The sequence below is a fragment of the Myiozetetes cayanensis genome, unplaced genomic scaffold, assembly GCF_022539395.1.
Source record: "Myiozetetes cayanensis isolate MyiCay16 unplaced genomic scaffold, myiCay2020 scf10, whole genome shotgun sequence".
NCBI lineage: Eukaryota > Metazoa > Chordata > Aves > Passeriformes > Tyrannidae > Myiozetetes > Myiozetetes cayanensis.
The window spans coordinates 20,661,011-20,681,221 of NW_026086605.1; the positions used below are offsets into that span (position 1 = coordinate 20,661,011).

The 20,211-nt window shown below is 39.8% G+C and overlaps 1 protein-coding gene across 50 annotated transcripts in view; it reads right to left on the reverse strand.

The window, feature by feature from the left end:
* The window catches only part of SORBS1 (sorbin and SH3 domain containing 1), a 167,375-nt gene that overhangs the window by 35,027 nt on the left and 112,137 nt on the right, over positions 1–20,211 (reverse strand). For 42 of the 50 annotated variants that reach the window (XM_050305551.1, XM_050305573.1, XM_050305565.1 and 39 more), the window contains 9 exons: positions 18,753–18,900; positions 13,682–13,711; positions 11,413–11,588; positions 10,567–10,630; positions 9,357–9,431; positions 8,957–9,019; positions 4,783–4,830; positions 4,539–4,668; positions 2,444–2,558 (listed from right to left, as the gene is read on the reverse strand). In XM_050305551.1, the coding sequence (XP_050161508.1) occupies positions 2,444–2,558; positions 4,539–4,668; positions 4,783–4,830; positions 8,957–9,019; positions 9,357–9,431; positions 10,567–10,630; positions 11,413–11,588; positions 13,682–13,711; positions 18,753–18,900 (849 nt within the window). The remainder of the gene's footprint in view (positions 1–2,443; positions 2,559–4,538; positions 4,669–4,782; positions 4,831–8,956; positions 9,020–9,356; positions 9,432–10,566; positions 10,631–11,412; positions 11,589–13,681; positions 13,712–18,752; positions 18,901–20,211) is intronic. The other 8 variants (XM_050305576.1, XM_050305560.1, XM_050305592.1 and 5 more) reach the window with 3 other exon arrangements.

Below are 20,211 nucleotides of genomic sequence, written 5' to 3' on the forward strand. Positions count from 1 at the left end.
TCTGTTTTAATGAAACAAAAAAGGTTGAAATAGTTGTAGCTGTTTAAAAACAGTACTGGTAAGGTAAGAGAATAAAAGTCCATTGCTGAGGCTTATGAAATGCCACTCCCCAAAAGGTATCTAGCTAATTCTTGCATTTCAGTATACTTAGTCTTAGACATAATGGATCTTGGTGCATTAAAAATATAAACACATTATGTCTGATGTGCCAGTGTGATCCCAAGCACTCCATCACAACGAGCAATGAGCTACACAGATGCATCATGTGTCTCATGGAAATTGCTCTGGGATGGGGTTACTGAGGCAGTTGGCAACAGTGCTGGACTTGTATGTCCCAGACTCTGACTCAGCCATCAGCATCACAAAAAAAGCTCTAGGACAAGAGCTCAGGATTGATGCTGAATGAGAGGCAATGCTCCAATCTGTAAGATAAATAGTTACATCATATTTGATGCCTGATGGACTAGAGAATCATTTGGCTATTTCTTAAAGGCAGAATAGAATCAGTGCCTCCATTTTTTATTTACTGCACTCCAACTAAAATCACTATCTTCTTATATAACTGCCTTTACATTAAAACAAAGCTCACTGATGTCAACAGGAGGCTCTTTGTTGATCTGAAATAGTTTTTGGGTTGGGATTCTGATAGTCACAGCTAGGAGGTTACTAGGAGTTATCCACAAATCTCCTGCACCCTTCTCGATAGATCTAGTCCCTAACCACAACTGTTCTATTTAATGAGACTGATGGAGAACTATGAAGACCTTCTTTCTTCTGTGATCTATGGCTTTAAATTAAAGCTCATAAAAAAACCACTGGAAGTAACAAAGCTATCACATTCATCTTGGTTTTGACGAACTCTGTACGTACAATTTTTCTCAATTATGCTGATGATGGTCCTGCTTGTGGCTTATAGACTCTGATTCCACAGTTCAATTAAGTATCTGATGAAGTCTGAACACGTAAACAGTGCCACTGGTGATGACAGACCTTTTGCAAATGCTTAAGTACACAGATGAAACCGGCCTTTTGCCACAAGTTTTAATCTTGTCTGTTTACCGTGAGACAAAATTGCCGCTTAAGTCAGCAGAAATCTTGTTCCAGGATGAACTGCAGGAATGGAGGTGTCATACCATGTTCAAACCAGTCCTCACTGGCACTTCTCTAATGGGCTGAGCCAATGCCCAGTAGTATCAAGAGGGAGTCATCCACCACCCATTTCAATAGGCACTAGGATCATGCTCCCATAAGGAGCAACTTTGTTGAAGTCAATGAAGGGACACGGGTGTGAAAAGAAGTTGGTTGCAGGATCTTCAAAAAGTGATGGACCTTGACTGCACTTGGAAGGAAAAAAGAAAACCCACCAAAATACTAAGGAGAAACATCAGGTCCCAAATTAGATTTGATTCTTACATTTCCAGTGATTTAAATTGCCATTCATTCTTATGTAAAATCCTTGGCAGGTTTTCCAGGAGCATTCCTTTACCTACTTCATGCATGGATCAGTGCCTGAGCTGTTAAGGCACAAAGTCCAGCAATTAGTGCTTCTAATTGAATCCTTCAAATTAATGCCTATATAGAACTATATGTACCAAACTTGCTATACACTACTAACATCATTCCAGTATTTTCCAGGACTTACAATGTCACACTTGCACCACTGAAGGACATCTTAAATGATCTGTGGTGATTTACACAGTACTGGCTGATGAGGTTAGCATTACCTCTCTGCCCTGTCCTTTGTCATGTGTTCTCAGCCAAGGCTGCAGGAGGGGACTTTTTTATGTCCCCTAGCTGTCACAATTCACAGCATTTTTTACTAATTTCATACTCAAATTGGCAACAGCTTGCTTAATACTCCAGGTTACCTTCCAGCACAGTTGGGGAGTTAGCTCCCTTTCAATCCTGCCACCCCTGCCATAGAAGTGGTGAGATCCAGCTGAGGAAGAAAGCAGCCCAGGGGAGATGGACATGTCCTAATGCACCTCAGAGGCATCCACTGAGGCACATTACAGGCATTCTAAAAACTAGTTCAGTGTTTAAATCATCAGAGGTACAAAGAAACTGAACCCGCCTGCTCTGTTGCATAATGCCTTCAACTTTACTGCATCAGCTAATGCTGTGCCCTAGAAAAAGTATAGCTGGCAAAACAGCTGCTGAACAGGTCACAGTGTCAAACATGGATTAAAAACTAGGGTTAGTGATCCATACTTAACACAGAAAACAACACGTCCAAAAGGAAAGAAGACTCTCAATCCCCCTGGATCTCGCTCTATAGAGAACAAAAATGTTAGGAAGTTATGCAGAACAGTTTTCAAAATCTATCACACGAGCACTGCAAGGTAAGCATAAGGAATCCCATCTGCATAGAACCGGACAAGCATTTGGAGAGTATTTCATAATCGCAGGATAAAGCCACAAACTAGGATAAATCAAACATTACCATCTTTTCATTGTTCAGAACGGAGGACTTTCCTGGTTGATAGTCATAAATGCTCCTGGGTTCTGCACGATATTTTCTGGTGTCCACCTTCTTGTCTGGAGGCTCCCAGTCCGTCCTGAGAAAAGAAAGGTTAATTAACCCAAAATAACCGTGGTTTCTGTGGAGACAAACACTTCATTTTGACAGGCACTTTTCTTCACTAATTATGGTTTAATCAGGGTGCATATTTAATCTTGAAAAGGAGTCTGTTGCAAGAGGAACAGTTCAGATGGGGCTCTGGACATATATTTTTTTATCTATAACATACAGAGTTTGATACGGCTCAGCTGCTGAAACCACTGGAGCAGAGGTTATTCCAAGTACTTTCAATAAACTTTCATATTTCCAAATCTTTCCTCATTGGAAATAGCTTCATGATGGGCTTCAACTAAGCTCAAAAATATGAACATGTCCAAACTTTGAGAAGAACGCAGATTAAATCTCTTTTGCTAAACGTCTTCATTTTAGCCACATTACTGATGACCTGACTACCACTGCTCTGGATTCTGGGGGCACTCTGGAGTCCAAGAGGAGGTCTTTTCTAGAGACATGAATGAATTCTCTCAGACTGGTATACCTAAAGATGACTAAGAACAGTCCACTGACTACCCAAACCACTATAATTTTGTGCAGTGCCTACACTGGCACAGTTCAGATAACAATAGTCACAAAGCATTCAGGGTCCATATCCTACAATGTTCTGAAAATTAATATACTTAAACACCTCATGCAGAAAAACAGATGCCCCCCCCCCCCCAGAAATCAGGCCATTTAAGATGTTAAACTAATTTTGATTTTGCTTCTGACATGTTCTCTTTGATGGGCAATGTGTATGTGGATTCATCTCACCTAGCATTCACCAAACAAAAGGGAGGCATCTAACCAAAACTACTGTTCCACATTTCCTTACCCTACTGATCTGGTTAGGATAGGAACAAACCACTGAGTTTGAGAGCCTAAACTCTCTCCACTGGCTGATGAGAGACAGAGACAACCAGTTTAATTTTTTTTTCTTTCTAAAGTAAGGCAAGATGACAGCCAAAATGACTGGCCCACAAACACTGTACAAATTTCAACAAGGTTGATTTTTGCTGTCCAGAATAACTTGATTGCTTAAGATTCCAACCCCAAAAAATTCTCCCTGCTGAAACACTCATTTGTCACTAGATAATAGGAAGCACTAATTATTGTAATCTTTTCACTTGCAAGAGTTTTCTCGGAGGACAGACACACTATGCCTTGAATACCTGTGTCAGGAAGAAATATTCTATCAGTAAATTTTGTCTCCTGATCTGGTGACCTGAGATGCTCACTAAATTAGCAATCTCAAATTACAGCATCGCTCATTTGCAGCAAGTCAGTAAATGAGAAACATTAAATGCCTGTGGAAGCTGGTGAAAGAGTAAGGCGCAGTTCAAGAGCTGGGAGAATTCAGCAGGACATAAATATTCATTGCTCATTCTGCTTTCCTTTCATTTGGTAAGTGCATTCATTAGTGTTACAAAAAGGTATAAAACATGTGATGATAAACAAAGCAAAAAAGTCATCCTGAAAGATCATAAATGGCACTGCTAACTAGAACCTACTTCCAGTAAAGTTCATGTGGGTGGAACCTCTCAGAGCTGGAAAATGTAACAAAGCTTTTATCAAGGTTCAACATAAATCCAAATTTTGCTTCTCCGCAATTATCTCTACTTGCTTGTATTCTGAGGTGACTTCATAGTATAACACTGAGCCAAGAGTTTCCACCGTGCCTATGTGGTAGGCACGGTATAGGCATGACACCCAAGGAAACACTCCTCACCAAAGCAGGAGACCATGCAACAGACTCTGTGATGTCTGATAAAAAAGACAGATGGAATGGGGGACTGGGCTATGACAATGAAGGAGTTCACTGCTGCCTAGTAGAAGACTTGGGGTGAAAACTATATATCCAATTTCCCATAATAGTTTAAATGCAATAGTGGACCTAAACGTCCCACTTCTGTCCCCTTCCCATTCACAGCTCTCATATATCCTTCCAGTACCAATCCATATGTATCTCAGTTCAGGTCACCTTTCTGGGCTTGATTTCAGTGATGAAGTGCGGTTTGGAAGTGGCAAAGTAGCAGACCTCTTTACAACCTTCTCTGAATCAATATTGTCCATCTCACTCTTGGACCGGGGAACTGAAAGCTGGGTTCTGCCTGTAGGATAAGTCAAATATAGGAATATTGGTGAATTGTATAGGAGGCAAATAAATACATACTTTACATGCCCTTTTTGTTTGACAGATTAAACAAGAAATGTGAATTACTTACTGTCCTCGGAATAGGAATAACGAGGAGAGTATGAATCAGAATCTTCATCTGAAAGACAAAAGCATTTTACAAGTGAGTTGAAAAAGTCCCAAAGAAGAAGCACCAGAGACCCCTTCATTTCCTCTACTAATACATTCACCATAATCTGAGTGATATGCCCAATACTTACCATGGGGAGAGGATCCTAAAAAATAAAATCCCAATGAGGTTTAAATTGCATTTAAATATAATTCCTAGATTAGATATAAATATGAACATACTACTTACACTAATACTTTTCTCCAGGCTCTCTAAGCACTTTAGAACCTAAACAATCCCTTTTTATCACAAAACTCCTGTACACCATGGGTTGTATAATTTATTAAAAGTTGAAATGGGATCTACTTTATTAAAAGCTGAAAGATAAACAGAGGATCTAAAAGCCACAGTATAGGATTAAAATAATTCATTAGGTGCTAGACACAGCAATAGAGTTGAGGACTGCTCCCATTTACACATGATAATTGCTGGGACACCTTTCTTGTATTAACTTGCACACCAAGTTGAAGCACAGTCACTGACTCAAATGATCCTCTAGGCACAGATGATGTTTCTGGCACAAGACACACACATAAACCTGGACCAAGTGACAGTTCTTGTTCTGACGAGCTTATTTCTTAAATAGCAAATATGTATAGAATATATATAGAGATATCAACACAGCTCTAAAAGAGCTAGGAATGACATCAGTATAACCAAGTGGTGCAGTCTGGCCCCCAAGTTGAACAACCTTCTCTCTTTGACAGTGACAGTGTTTCACTGCATCAACACAGCAATGTCCTTTCCAGGACACAGCTGCTACTGTGGGCCATGGAACCACATAATGCCTTATTCAAAGATAACACAGTACTGTATGCACAGATGTGCCCAAAAAGAAAGGAGGGTGGCAACATCACCACCTTCTACTCTACAGATGATGGTCAGAGGAGACTTTGATTTGATAAAAAATCTTGTGGTATCCTTCCACCATCTTAAACAGGCTTTGGAATGAATCCTCTGTGAACTGCAGGTAGTAGCAGAGGGAGTTCCAATCAGTCCTGAAAACTGGACCCACAGGTCCCTTTCTCTGAAGATGAGGGTTAAAACTTGCAGGGATGTGTGTATGAGAGACATGTACAGGACTTCCAAGGCAAAATGCACAAAAGTACAATGCAAGGACTACTCTACTCTGCACTGGTGCAGCCTCACTTTGAGTACTGTGTACAGTTTTGGGCACCACAATATAACAAAGACATTAAGCTATTAAGAGAATATCCAAAGGAAGGTAACAAAGATGGTAAAGGGCCTTGAGGGGAAGCCTTATGAGGAGTGGCTGAGGTCACTTGGCTTCTTCAGCCTGGAAAGACCAGACCTGAGGGGAGACCTCATTGCAGCCTATAGCTTCCTCACAAGAGGAGCTCTGGTGACATAACCCAAGGGAATGGCCTGAAGTTGTGTCAGGGGAGGTTGAGGCTGGATATTAGAAAAAAGTTCTTCACCCAGAGGGTGTTTGGGCACTGGAACAGGCTCCCCAGGGTACTGGTCACAGCATCAAGCCTGACAGAGTTCAAGAAGCTCTCAGGCATATGGTGAAATTACTAGGGCTGTACTGTGCAGGGATAAGAGTTGGACTAAATGATACTTCTGGGTCCCTTCCAACTCAGAATAGTCTGTGATTCTGTGACTGTAAAGAGAGCTGTGAGCAAAAGTATCACTAACACCCCTGTGAAGAAACCACTAATGTGACAGAGATAAAAAGACAAAAAAACCACCCCAAAATTGATAATGGTAGAATGAGGTAGATAAAATAACATTCTAAGAAAGTGTGAATTTAGTGATGCCAATTAACAGATTGAAACAATTTTCAAATTTTCTAATAAGGAGAACATCAATCAGCCACTAAAGCCAATCTCATCTGCTGGAAAAAACAATCTGGCTAACACAGCTGACCTGAAATTGCACTCAAGCCTTAATCAGGCCTTTCAAGGAGGCTCAGGGAAGTCTTAACTTTAGCCTCTCTTCTTTAGTTCTCTTGGTGAATTAATTAGAAGGTTTAAGTTGCAAAAAGATGGTTATTGACTCTGGTGTGCTTATCATAACTTTCAGGCTTAAAAAATAGAAAAGGTCAATTTTCTGGCCAATTCCTGTATTTTAAACCTTAATGACAGAAAACAAATATTTATATTATACTGAATTGTTGACAAAATTGACTGGTATTTTTATATATAATTTTGTTTTATTCAGATAGCAAAATACTAGGTAAATCACAAAATTCTCAGTCCCTACCAATACAGATGAACAAATGTCTAAAGCTGTCTTCACAACCATTCATTCACTTCTAATAATCTTATTTAGTGCTGGTGATCAATAAAAAATAATTTGATTACTTACTTGAAGAGAAATATCAATACTTATTATAGCTCATCATTCAAACAAGAAAACTATACAATAAAGACTTCACATAATTGCTATTTTCCAATTTCTATTATTCTAATATCCACAATAATATGGAGAACATGTATGTTTTGTCTCTGGGTATCTTATCAAGAAGAATGTCTACATTTCTTTCCTTTTTACAGCAAGGAATACTGAAACACAGAAATCTGGAATGACTCCATAACTTTAAAACAACATCTCCCGTCTCTCAAAGCTGCATTCTATCTGTGGGACCATCCTTAATGGAGCAGAGTATTGCCAGTTTGTCATTTCAAAATCTGATTCCTTGAAAGAAAAGAGACAGTTGCCTTGCAGATCCTAGAGAATCTGCAAGGTTGGGTTTCTAGAGACTCTAAATGTAGAGGGGAGCCCAAATCTTGATATTTCTAGGAGATCCTATGCATCAATCCAATCTGAACCTAATTGTATGAAACTGAGGCTCCAACCCACACTCCAACTCATCTACATCATCAAATATTCCTTACCAAGGAAAGAATCCAAGCAAATATTAGAGAAATGTTTCTCAATGTATTGAGAATAACAATTAGTGTTAGGTCCACTTAGTTTCAACTACTTAACAGCAAATTACTTTCATATGCACATTTGTAGGTGCACATGATTTGCAAGACAGGACTCCTCACCTACAGGTTTCACCAAGAAATTATCAAGTATCTTGAATAACTGTATTACACTTTGTCCACACTCCTTTTAACAGTGAAATGCACCTTACATCTTGCCTTCTTTGAGCATCTCAGCTCGTATTATATGCTTTCTTCTTACACAATCCCCACCAGATGTTTAATATTAACATTGAATTAAATGGTTAATTAACAGTCTCACCAGGGTTGGCTTGAGGCACAGGCTAAGTAGGCAAGTTCCTAAATTGCAGGATCTAAAGTGTCACCAAAGCATCAAGTCAACAAGGCTGTCACCAACAACTTTCCCAATCAGGAAATGTTTGTACACCCAATGTGTGCAGCAGATTCCATTGTTTCTCATATATAAGTATTTTGCAGAGTTACATGATTAACACTGCAGCAGATGTTATTTCCTCATCCCTGAAATATGACTGCAAAGGATTCTGATTTGAATATGAAGTTAAAAGGAATCTGCTGAGCACATGAAGAGAGAAGGTAAATACAGTGTTATTTCAAGTTGCAAGATGTGCTGATGAGACCTTCAAACGCTGTCCTTGCCTGGATATGCCAAGTGCACCTAAGGCCAGCCCTGAACCTATGTTATGTTTATTTTAAAAGACTACATTGAGAGACCGATCCAAAACCCACTGAAGCAAGCAGCCTTTTACCAATAGGCTTCAGTGACATTCTGGATCTGGCCCTAACACTATGTTAATATTAAAAACCAGAAGCAAATAATTAGTGAAATTTATTGATCTGGAAGGAGGGGGAGAGAAATCTCAGTTAAACATCTTTACATGTAAGTCAGCAATCTAGACATGTTAAATAATCACCGCACGCAAAACTGATAAGCGCATAAAACCAAGCAAACCCCAAGTCTGTAGCATTAGTCAAATACTAGTTACAAAGCCAGAGGAGCACTGCAAAGCCAAAAAGGCATCATACAGTCAAGGCATTGCTTAGAGTGCAGCAAATCATTATGAGGCAGCACAACGCTCAGCAACTAGAAAAAACTCCAGGAAGAAAATAAATGGATAAGGCAGCATTTGTGCAGAAAAATATATATGGACCTTTATGATTACCTTCAGAGATAGGACTAGGAGTAGACGCAGGAAACTGGTATGTAGGAGAATAAGGATTGTCTTCTGCAGCAGAGAAAAGCAGTGGATTTTGAGACTATCCACAATGAAGTGGAGGTTCTGCTTCATCCCCCAATTTCCTATCACTACATGATTTTATTGCCTACTTTAATAAAACTAGGGTAGATGGCATCATACTTTAAAAAAAGATTAATGGATTAGCAAAGATTTAGTTATTTTATGCATCACATAAGACATAATGGGCATAACTGAATTTCCAGCCAGTGTAATGTAACACATGGGTAACAGAAAGCTAGAACCTGAATCTAGTTACTATTAGGGTGCTATAGTACAGTTAACTCAAAGCACAAGACAACAGATACTCTGACTAAACTTCTGGTACCTTCAGTTTTTTGCTGGATTTCAGGAAGTTCAGGAAATATGTAGGTAGGGCAATAAGGGTTTTCTTCAGGAGTGTCTAAGGAGAGGAACGTGATTTGCAAAAAAGAACAGAGAGGACAGATTTAAAGGGGAAGAAGGGCAAGACAAGAATCCATTCAAGCTGACTGCAGAACAGGCCCTCTCGTGATGATCTTCTATCATAGCACAACCTAGAATGCCTCTTTGCTCAGTGCTGCCTTGCATGTCTGGGCCTTGTGAGAGACCCTGAAAGCCAAGGGAACTGAACTCATTCTCCTCCATCTGAGCATGGGCTCTGGCTGAGCTGAAGATCCTCTGTTAGGAGCAGTAGGATTAGGAAACAGTTCAACTCCTCCTCGTTCCATCCAATATAACACAGTATTTAATTATGCATAAAGCTCATCATGACAGCACCTGCAGCACCAAATACAGCGCCAGTTTTGCATGCTCTACATTTTATTATATAAGCACAGATCTGAACTGCATTCGCCTGCACATCAGGCTGTTCAGAGGGTTCAGTTTGCAAATGCTATTGTAGACATTTCTCACACAGAAGAAAAATCTGAATGTATCAGCAGTCAGGCAAAGAAGTGCCCCAAGGTGGGAATCCCCTGAAGTGCACCACCACAAAGTTTGCAAGTGCTCACCACAATTTTAGGTATTGAAGGAAAGAGCTTAAGGTTTTGAAAATGCAGAGTTCAGATTCTGAACTCATCAAAAATCAGTGGAAACCCTTCCGTTGGTTTCAGTGAACTTCAAATCACTTTGTTGTGCAGACACTAAAGCTTTACAGTGTAAAAAGTTTTCTCTTACACACAGAGGAGTTTGAGGGATAACCTACTGTCTTTTAAAAGTGTATGGGATGGGGTTGGCTCCTAAAACAGGAGTTCAGGGATCTATTTTCTCTAACTATGGAATTATCATCTGTCTGGTCTCAAATAGTACACTTGATTTCGCGAGGGTACTACAGTTCACCTTTCAGAACAACTCAGACCTTTCTCTGGACTTCACTGTTCTCTCACCTTTGATTTCAGAGATTTTAAATACATTAGTTGAGTTTTGTGGTGTAGAGCAAACACTAGTTAACATAAAATGCTTTTATTTAACATCCGGTACAGTTCTTTATGTGAATGAAACAAAATGTCATCAAGGTGGTCTTTTAAAGTAAATAAAAACCATCTGTGCTACAGTACCTCTATTTAGCTTGTGAATCTGTTTGAACATCGTCTTGTACCAGTCCTTCGATCTGTCTGTATTCTATTGGAAAAATAAATACAAATAATAACAACAATGACTTCTACCAGACTTTCAAAGTTATTACAAATCTTCCAGAAATGAAAGAGGTTTACACTCTGCTATGTAAAGGCTGTATGACATTATTACTCTGAAATATGAGTGATTTCCCTCAAGATATACCATCTCACATGTAACAAAGCTATAGGTTTCACTCAAGTTACTAATTAATGTACAAACTCTGCAGAGGCAGGTTGTAACTTCTGTAGAACTGCAGATTGTGTGGAAGGTTTTGCATATTAATTTGATTTGACATCTAAAATTAGGCACCTTGCCTATTTTAGTCATACATACCAATTTCCTAAGTATTCAATGGACAGTTAGAAACATTTAGTGTTCAACTCACTCCACATAGCAGTTGTAAGAACAGGTTAATTATTATTTTCATAATTTCCCCTGAACACTGAATGAACTTAAAGATATTGGATAAAAGAGATATCTGACTTTAAGATGGCTAAAATGAGACATAACTCTCCTTCAGCTGATAGCTGTGAAAGAAACAGAGGAGCAGAAAACAGCAGTTTCAAATATTATGAGAAGAAATATAAATTTTTAATTTTCTTTTCCCCTGAGGCAGCTGAAACAGGTCATTGATAGCAAATGGAATCATTCATCATAAAATACATTGAAACTAGAATTCTATCTTCCCTTATATCTCTGCAGCTTTAGTGAATTCTCTCAGTCCTAAGGTAGGCAGAATCGATCCCAAGTTTTATGCATCAACCACATGCTCAGTGTTGTCTTACCCTCAGTGGAATCCCAATATCATCAACGGAGGTATCAGCCATGTGGTGAGGGCTCTTGATAGTGCTTCTCTTTTCCTCCATTGACCTCTTCTCACTTGGCACCGTCTCCTGAACCAGCTTGTCCCGTACGAGTGCTGAATCAACTTTATCAGAAACTAATCTGTCTGGCACTGAATCTGGAAGTGACAATGGGGGGGGATTTTATCTCATCCCAGCATTTCACTGCATCGCCATATTCTGCTCTTGTAAGGCAAAAATCCCAGCAAGTAATTGATGAGACAGACTGTGTCACTGCTAACTGTGGTTAGCAGCTGGACTCAAGGAAATCTCCCAGGAAAATGCCTGATGCCAGCAAAAGCAGGCTTGCATCTCTCAGGTAGTTACTGTCACAAATTTCGCAATAGTCTCAGCTGTCATACAAAACAATGGAAAATTTTATTTTTAAGGGCTGTTTGAGATTTGGGGGTTTGTGTCCTTTTGACTAATTAGCAACTCTTCAATCTCATTCTTCATCAAAAAGCACCAGCAATAAGTCTCCTGGACATCTTTTTTCTGCTGGTGTTGTCACTTTAAAGGAGCATCCTATGTGGCAGTGGGGCACTACTTTTTAACAGCTTGCACTCAGCTGCCTGACAATCCCATTTGTTACAATCAGTATATGATGTTTCCAATTAATTTGTGTGCCCCAACCAGAGTGTGTAAACAACAAATTCCACTGTTTTTAAGCACACATATGACATACGATTGCACGAGTCTGCATAAAGATGGAGGGAAATAACTAACTGCTTCAGACCGCTTCCAAAACTGGAATTCAGGTTTGCTTCCAAACTAGAATTCCTTGATGCTATCCAACTGACACTCAGAGGCAGCAGCAGGCACCACCACTGGCCAAGGAACCCAGGGACTTCAGGTTGCTCTGAAGCTCTGCTATGCTCTGGAGAGCTGCAGCTCAGCAACTTTAAGGCTCAGTCAAGAATTTTTTCTATGTGGATTTCCTGAAGGGGGAACATCTGTAATTTTACAGTCTGCCTGATCAAGACTTTGCCAAATCCTATCATTTTTATATCACTGCATGCACTGAAGAGAGAGAGAGATGTTTATTCACATGCACACCACCATACTGCCCAAAGCCATTAGATGTGCAGAAATCTGAAAGGGCCCGATATCAGAGGAAAGGCTCATGCACAGCAATGCATTGATCTGTTGGTACCTTGAGCAAACACAATTCTGCCCCCTGCAATTCAGTACTGAAGGATTTGCGTTTAAAAGGCTGGTTTGTAATTACTATCAACCTTTAAGTTTTCCTCCTCTTTAACATAAAACAATAATGTTTATATGTTTATGTAAAATAGTAACGTTTATAAATGTTCAAAAAGGAGCAAAGCATCTATTAAATCCTTGGTTGGCATTTTCATCCTATTTCCCCTCCCTGTGAATGTGTTTGCAGTCTTTCACATCCCTAGTGTACAGAATTTTCCATTTTGTAGGACAGTTGAAAGAACCTGGTGTATGAAGTTCAACCAGGTCAGCAACTGCCTCAGGGGCAGATTCTGTCCTAGTGGGACAGGTTCTGTTAGTCCAGGGCCCACCTGAGAGAGTAGGAGCACGCAGTAGGAACACTCTTGGGTTTCTACAGTGATACTGTGAGTGCTTAGGCACTCTCCAGGACTCTCTTCTCTCTCACCTCTCCATTTACCCTGCCATGGCCATAACCACAGAAGGATAATACAGCATACTGCTGTTCCTGTAACACCCACTGCAGACTGAGCTACTTCTAGCTGGGGTGTGGAAAGTAAAAGATGACTGGGAAAATGATTTGCTCATCTTTCAAGGACAGATTCTCACACCTGTGCAGAGAGGGGTAGCAGCACACATGCATATGTGTATACAACAATTTTACTATATATTTCTTGACATCTAGCACAAATACTCCTGCTCCTGGAGTCCTGTAAACACTGATTTTTATTTATCTTCCTCTCCCCTCACAACATATGAGACTAACTGTACTGGGTGTGTAGGGAAACATGAGAATATGCCCCCAAGGGAATAAAACTAAAGGCTCAAAAGGCAGCCGCAAAAGTCAACCAGAACAATCAAATCGTTTGTAAATCATTTGACTAGGAGGGACAGATAAGTAATTTAGTGTTTTGGTATATTCCTCTGCAGTTCCTGGGCAGTGTGTTTGCTAAAGGTACTCCACAAGCTACCAGCAGCAGCTTTGCTCCAGCACAGGCAGCAGTTGGGGAGTAGCAGACCTTTCACATCATACCTGCCAGGCTACTAAGCCTTTTTTGCTGTTCTGTGGTAAAGGGAGAAACAAAACAAAAAGAAATACAGAACAAATGGGTGAGACATAAACAGCAAGTGCTCTGGTGCTGCATTTCTGACAGGCAAGAAATACGCTGTGGACAGAATCGCAGCAGCTGCTGGAGAGAATCTGTTTTCAAATACCCTGCCAAAATGACAGCCCACAGTCCCTTCTCCACACAGCAGCCTCGTGGAATAATACAAATCTCATGATGCAGTGACCGATACATTTGCAAAGAGCACTTTTATTTACATTTTCACTTTTTTATAACATCAGAGAATGAAATGTTGGACAGGAGATAATTTGAAAAACCGTAAAAATTCATGGAGTCAAACAACTTGATAACTAACTGTTACCATTAGCATGAAATACATTTTGAAATAATACTACTGTAGCATTTCATATATGGATATAGGAAAGGATCAAATAATTGTTGGTGCTTGCTGAGTCTCATCACATTCCACTGAGCCACAGATTCAGTGATTTGCGCACAGACACAGCTTGAAGGTTTTGATTCTCGGAACGGTCACCTAAGTTAGGGGGTCTCGTTAATGAGTTTCCAGACTGGGACATTCGTGGTATCTTTCAGCATGTTTGACCACCCTAAAGTTGATGCTTTCTAAAAGGATGCCCATATGTCTTGCCCAAATCACAGCTGGGAATAAAACCACAAATTCTTAGCACTAGCCCTCCACTCTCTGCTTTTTCTACTCCCTAGAAATTAATCACTTTATTTAAAGCATGAAAGCCATACGAAGAATAAACTATTTTACTGACATAAAAAACACAAACACTTTTGAAAGCTGATATTGTTAGTAAAAAGATTTCAAAACTTTAATATATTAAACACACCCGTTATATATGTGCGATAAACCATGCCATGCAATGCCTGCCCAGGAAATAACTGTGCTTTGGGGTGGCATTTGACACTTGCCAAGTAAGTCTGCAGCAGGTCACAAATCTCCAGGTATATGGTGTTTGCTAGAAGAACTCACACCTTCACTGGATATTTGTACTAAGTGGATCATCTCAGCAAGTGAAACTGAGATCTTCCTCCTCTGTGCAGATCCCCTGTCAATACCTATGAGCTTTGTTCTTCAACCCCAGCCTTCTGCCCTGCTAACCACCAATGGAAAGCTGCTCCTGTGCATTATGTTCACCTGAGAGCTGCCAAGGAAACAAACCCCAGTGTGTGCTGGGTAGAAGGAACCAAAGAGCAGATGGGAACCCCCTGCTGCAGGGTTCATTGGTCTAAGCAGGCCATCAGCAGTAGGCTGCTGTAGTATAAGAACACACAAATGAGAAATGCCAGGATGCCCATTTCTGATCACTTGAGAGAAAAAAAAGCAAGTCTCAGCAGAACTACGTTGAATCACTAAACTCTTCTGACAAGAACATGTGGTTTAAAAATTCAGCCCTATCTCTTTTCCATGGGGAGAGAATACCATGAATTAATACACAAAAACAAAAACATCCACAACTTTTTATATGAAGAGGAGATTTCATTTTCACTTGTATCTCTGTGTAGGAAAGGGAGCTGCTGATGGAGGGGAGCAAGAGGAGCAGGAGGTGTCTGCTACTTTACCCTCCCACCTGACCAGAGCCAGATTGTAGCCCCAGGTACACACCAACTAACTGAGGCTTTCACCCTTGATCCTGTGTTCTGGGACTGTAAGCAAAGGCCAAAAACTTGTAGGCTTCTCAGAGAGAGAGTCAAGCAGAGGGATAAAACTGCCTGCAACAGTGAAAGAATGATTACAGATGCCTTCAGAGTTCCTCCAGAGGAGGGAGCACTGGAGGAGAGGAAGACTTGAAACCAGTAAAAAAGAGGGAAGATGAAACAAGTATTTGAGAACATGTTGAGTGCAAAATAAAGATGTCAAAAAGAATATTTATCCAGATGCCAACAGCACCATGGTGCTAAAAATGAACTAGAGGATCTGAAATTACTTGTTTATAAGCATGAATTTTATTCAGTTTATATTATTGAAATCCAGGAGAAAAAATTCTCAGATCTTTCATCACAACTGAGTAAGATCAAGTAGACAAAAAAGGATACAGTGTATTGTCTGTGTTTCAAATTCCATTACCTGTTTCTAAGTCTCTGATAGCTTAAAATCTAAGGATTTTACATGCAGATTAATGAACTAGCAAATAAAGCACAAAATACTAGTAAGTAATAGTAATAAGTAGGTGATATCTGCTACAACAGTCACTTCAGAGTATAAGAGAACTAGCTGCTTAAAAAGCAATCAATAATCCACTAAGGAGAAAGAAAGCCACCTTATCCATCTGGAAGACTAACTAAACTACTGGAAATCTCAGACTGCCAGCATTAAAACAACCTTGAAATTTCTAATTCAGAGAGTATTTCAGAGCACACAAGAGGAATTTATATTAAACATCATCTTGACGTGAAGGAACTAATTTCAGCACAAAACATAATTAACTATTCAGGGGAAGGTAAAACACAACCTAGTAACAATTTGTTATATGCCATGAGACCAAACGCGTCTTGAATAGATAAGGTTCATAAAGGTGAAACCAAATATGAATCATGTCAGCCAGGACAGAAATTCAATAGATAACTAAGATCTGAGAACCACTTAAAAACAGTAAGTTAGCAGAAAGATATCTTAATGCTTATGCTGGCATAAAGCCTAGATAGGAATGGAAGCATAAGGAACCGTAGGAAATCCTCAACACAGAAAGAAGGAAAATAGGGAAATGTACATGTATAAGTAGGTATGAAATGAGAGAAGATTATAATGGAAGTAAAAGCATTAACAGAATGTCTCAGACTCAACAATGGAGTTTGAGGCACATGAAGAATAAACAGAAATCCAGCAATGATCTTGTTCTTTTACCAAATAGGCTGTGTGGAACTTTTAATAAGAGGGTAGAAAAGATGACACATCTGATTACTATTTCCATTCTGCACTTGAGAAAAAAAAAAGAAGGGGGAAAAAAAGTATGATGTCCTACTGCCTGATGAAGAAATATTTTCCACTTCAACAGTAACTAAGGACTCTGCTAAATGACAACAACTGAGGTTGGAGGAAAATCAGCACATTGATATAAACTGTAGTTAAGAATTTTAGAGCAGTTTTCTGCTCTAAAAAGAGAAGCTATGGAGATTGCAGCTCATTGGACCATTAACATTCAAACTCAGTATCTCTTAGAATGCAAAGGAAACTCCACAGGACAAGGAAGAAAGCAAATGTTGTGACAACCTTTAAAAAAATGTTAGTTTGATGGCTGGGATATCTGTCTGTCAAGTTGACATAAAAAAATTTAATATTTTATATGAGATTTTCTAATAAATACATGGTATGACACACAATGTCAGTCAATATGTCAGTATGACTGAAATGCCTTATCAAACCAGTTCAACATGACTTTTGGAACTTACAAGTTTGACTAATACAGATTGAAAAATGGGCATCAGAATAATACACTTTAAGATCTGATCAATTTGCTAATCAGGTCATGATCTATATCACAGAAACAGGATGAGAGAAGGCTTTTCAATCTATCAGGATACAGTATCCTGACTAATAATGGTCAAAAGCACTATTCAGACAGGACAAATAGTTAAACTGAGAAGGTAAATAGTAAACAGAAGAATTTCACACCAGCTCTCAGAGCCAGTGTACATGTGTATCATCATATTACACAAATTTATCTCTCATGTTCCTAAAGTCTAAATGCTCCAAATTTAATGGAAAAAAAAAAGAAAAAAAGAAAAAAGAAAAAAAAGAAAAAAAAAGACCAAAAGTATATCCCACTTCAAGAAAGCCAACAAAAAGCTTTGAGATTTAAAAAGGCTCTCTCAAATAAGGTTTTCTCCTCTTGAAGCAGTTGAGGGCTCCAGACACCCTCATTCAGAAGCATATAAGTAAAGCTGCTTCAGATGCAAGCAAAAAAGGAAGAGATAACTCACTCACTACCCCTATAGGGGGCTGGGCTACAGTGAGGACACTATCTTCAGGATCAAAGACTGAAAACTGTTTTAAAAGGGCACTGAAAATACTCCATGAGGGACTGCAAAGGAGCACATCAGTGTTGTAATTAGAATGACTAACGTATGAGAAGTGCAGGCCTTGAGCCTATTTTCTGATTTCTTTTCTTTGCAAAAGCAAGCCACAGCACCGTAGATTCCTGGAGTTTCCCAAGTCCACTAAAAATCAAGGCAATTTGGACTGCATCTGAGTGGCCTGTTATAAGCTGCAGTCTTTAGTGACGTAGAATGAACTGGGAGGCTGGGGTAATGCCAGCCACCAGGAGAACTAGAAAAGACAAGCAAAGTTTCCCTTCAGTGCCAGAGGTAAAGAGATGGAACTATCCACTCAGATAGAGCTGCCATAAGAACGACTTTGATTGCTGAACATGGGAGTTCTCAAACAAGGTTGTTTTGCTCATATGCAAAATCCAGAGTCAAGGACTAGTGCAGTATGAGTTTGAGTTGACCCAGTTATGGATAGAGGAACAAATTGCCCAGTTCAAACCTGTGGGACAGTAGATTATTTACTATTGGGTAAATTCTGCAAATGGTGCAAATTCAGAGGTCAAATCTCTCCCACAGTAACAGAAAATAGAGCTACTTTCATACTGCAGTAGCTGAGAAGTAACCTATCACCTTTTCAAGTGAGGGAGAAACTACTCCAAGCTACCTTATTTCTACTGACACAGTATGCTCTGAAGGGAGCATATGCCCTTTTCCACCATAACAAGACACTTTTTACCCTGCAACAGCTTATTTATTTGTCCATAGCCCAGTTCAAAACCTTCCCCCACATTTCAGACAGTTTCTGATCCACAGGTTTTAATTACAAAAACCAGGCCTTGTCCCACACCACTAAACTCTTACTTGCCTGTTGTACATTCCAGTCACTACAACTTTTTTGAGTCAGCTTTGTTAGTTCTTAGCAGTCTGGACCTAATTGTCCACAGCACACACATTCTCCAGTTCCTTGCAGCATAGCAGGTTGCTCGGTTTGAGCTACAATTATCTATATGCAAGTCTCCTTACCTCGGTTGTGCTGCAAGAGGACAATAGTGGGATTGACGATTGTGGTAGAAGGATAGGCAGAGGCAGATTTGCTGATTGAAGTGATGGAGGTTGGATAGTCAGTGCCAGTGCCAGGCTGGGGCACTTCATTTAGCACAGGACCTGGGTCCTGAAAAGAAGACCAACACATCATTAGTAACGTGCAAAAGGCTACTACACTGGGAAAATCTGGAAAAAAACCCCAACATTTTAAGCTGAAAGAGAAGCATAATAACAGCAAATTTTAGTATAAAAGGCATAAGCATGAGTGTTACCCGGCTCCTTGTACATAGCCTGCTCGTTGTTAATGGAATTAGTTTGCTAAGGCGGTACTATAATTATTTGGTGTTGGGTTTCACAACTCCAACTCCAAAAGAGGACACTAAATTCATCCAGTAGACTCTTTGGAGCAAACATAAGGTGCCAGAAATGAGCAAATCTGGTTGAGGGAGAAGATGCAGACATCTTTCCCCTGATACATACACACAAATATTTTATTCCAAAAGTATTCCTTTCATAGCAAGTCAGACATGCAAAACTCATGCAGTTCTAGAGTGAAACATTATTACTGCAGATGGTTTGGTAAAGAAAGTCTGAGAAATTAAGTTAGCATCATCACTCAAGAGACAGTGTGACACCTACCTGATTAAAAAAATTACATAAAGCCCCAAAACTGATAGGGGGTAAAAGGCAGGACTCTAGTAAGGGAGATACTCAACATGGCTTTGCTGCTGGAGCACAGAGAGCAATCTGTTCTTGCTCTCCTAAAGCATCCAGCTCCATTATTTGCTTATTTCAAAGCCACCTCTGATATCACCACAGCTCTCACTGTTCTGTAGAAATACAGGCTGTGTCAGCAGGGAGACTTTGAAAGTTAGCTCAGCTTTGAACAACCTCAGTCCAGGGATACTGGGCTTTGGGTGGTGGTAAGGGGAAAAGATAAAGAAGGGATGATGACTGTGTGTGTGCCAGTTTACACTGAGATTGTTCAAAGCTTCTTAAGGAATTTGGACACACAATTACTGTTAATGGGGAATGAGCATCCAAACAAAGACAGTATGGAACAGTGGACCAAATTCCTGCACTCCTGCTGCTCTACTGTCAGACTGAAATGCTGCAAGCCACTGATCCGTAAAATCAGCTGAGCATTCAACAATACTTTCATCACTATTAAAAAAAACCCCTGAATATGCATAGAATATTGTTGCATAAAAATTCCTACTTCTGGCTTTTCTGGCCAAGTGTAACTGCAACTCAGTACCCTTCATACCCACGAGCATCAGAGGAAAGGACTTAGAGCATCAAGCAAGGGGCTGAACAGGGCCAGAGTGAGGTCTGGCACCAGAGCTGAGATAAATCATAGTGAGAATTGGCCATACTCAGAACAAGCATCTACAGTCTCTCCAACTTAGAGGGGAAATGGGGAAAAACAATCTTGTTC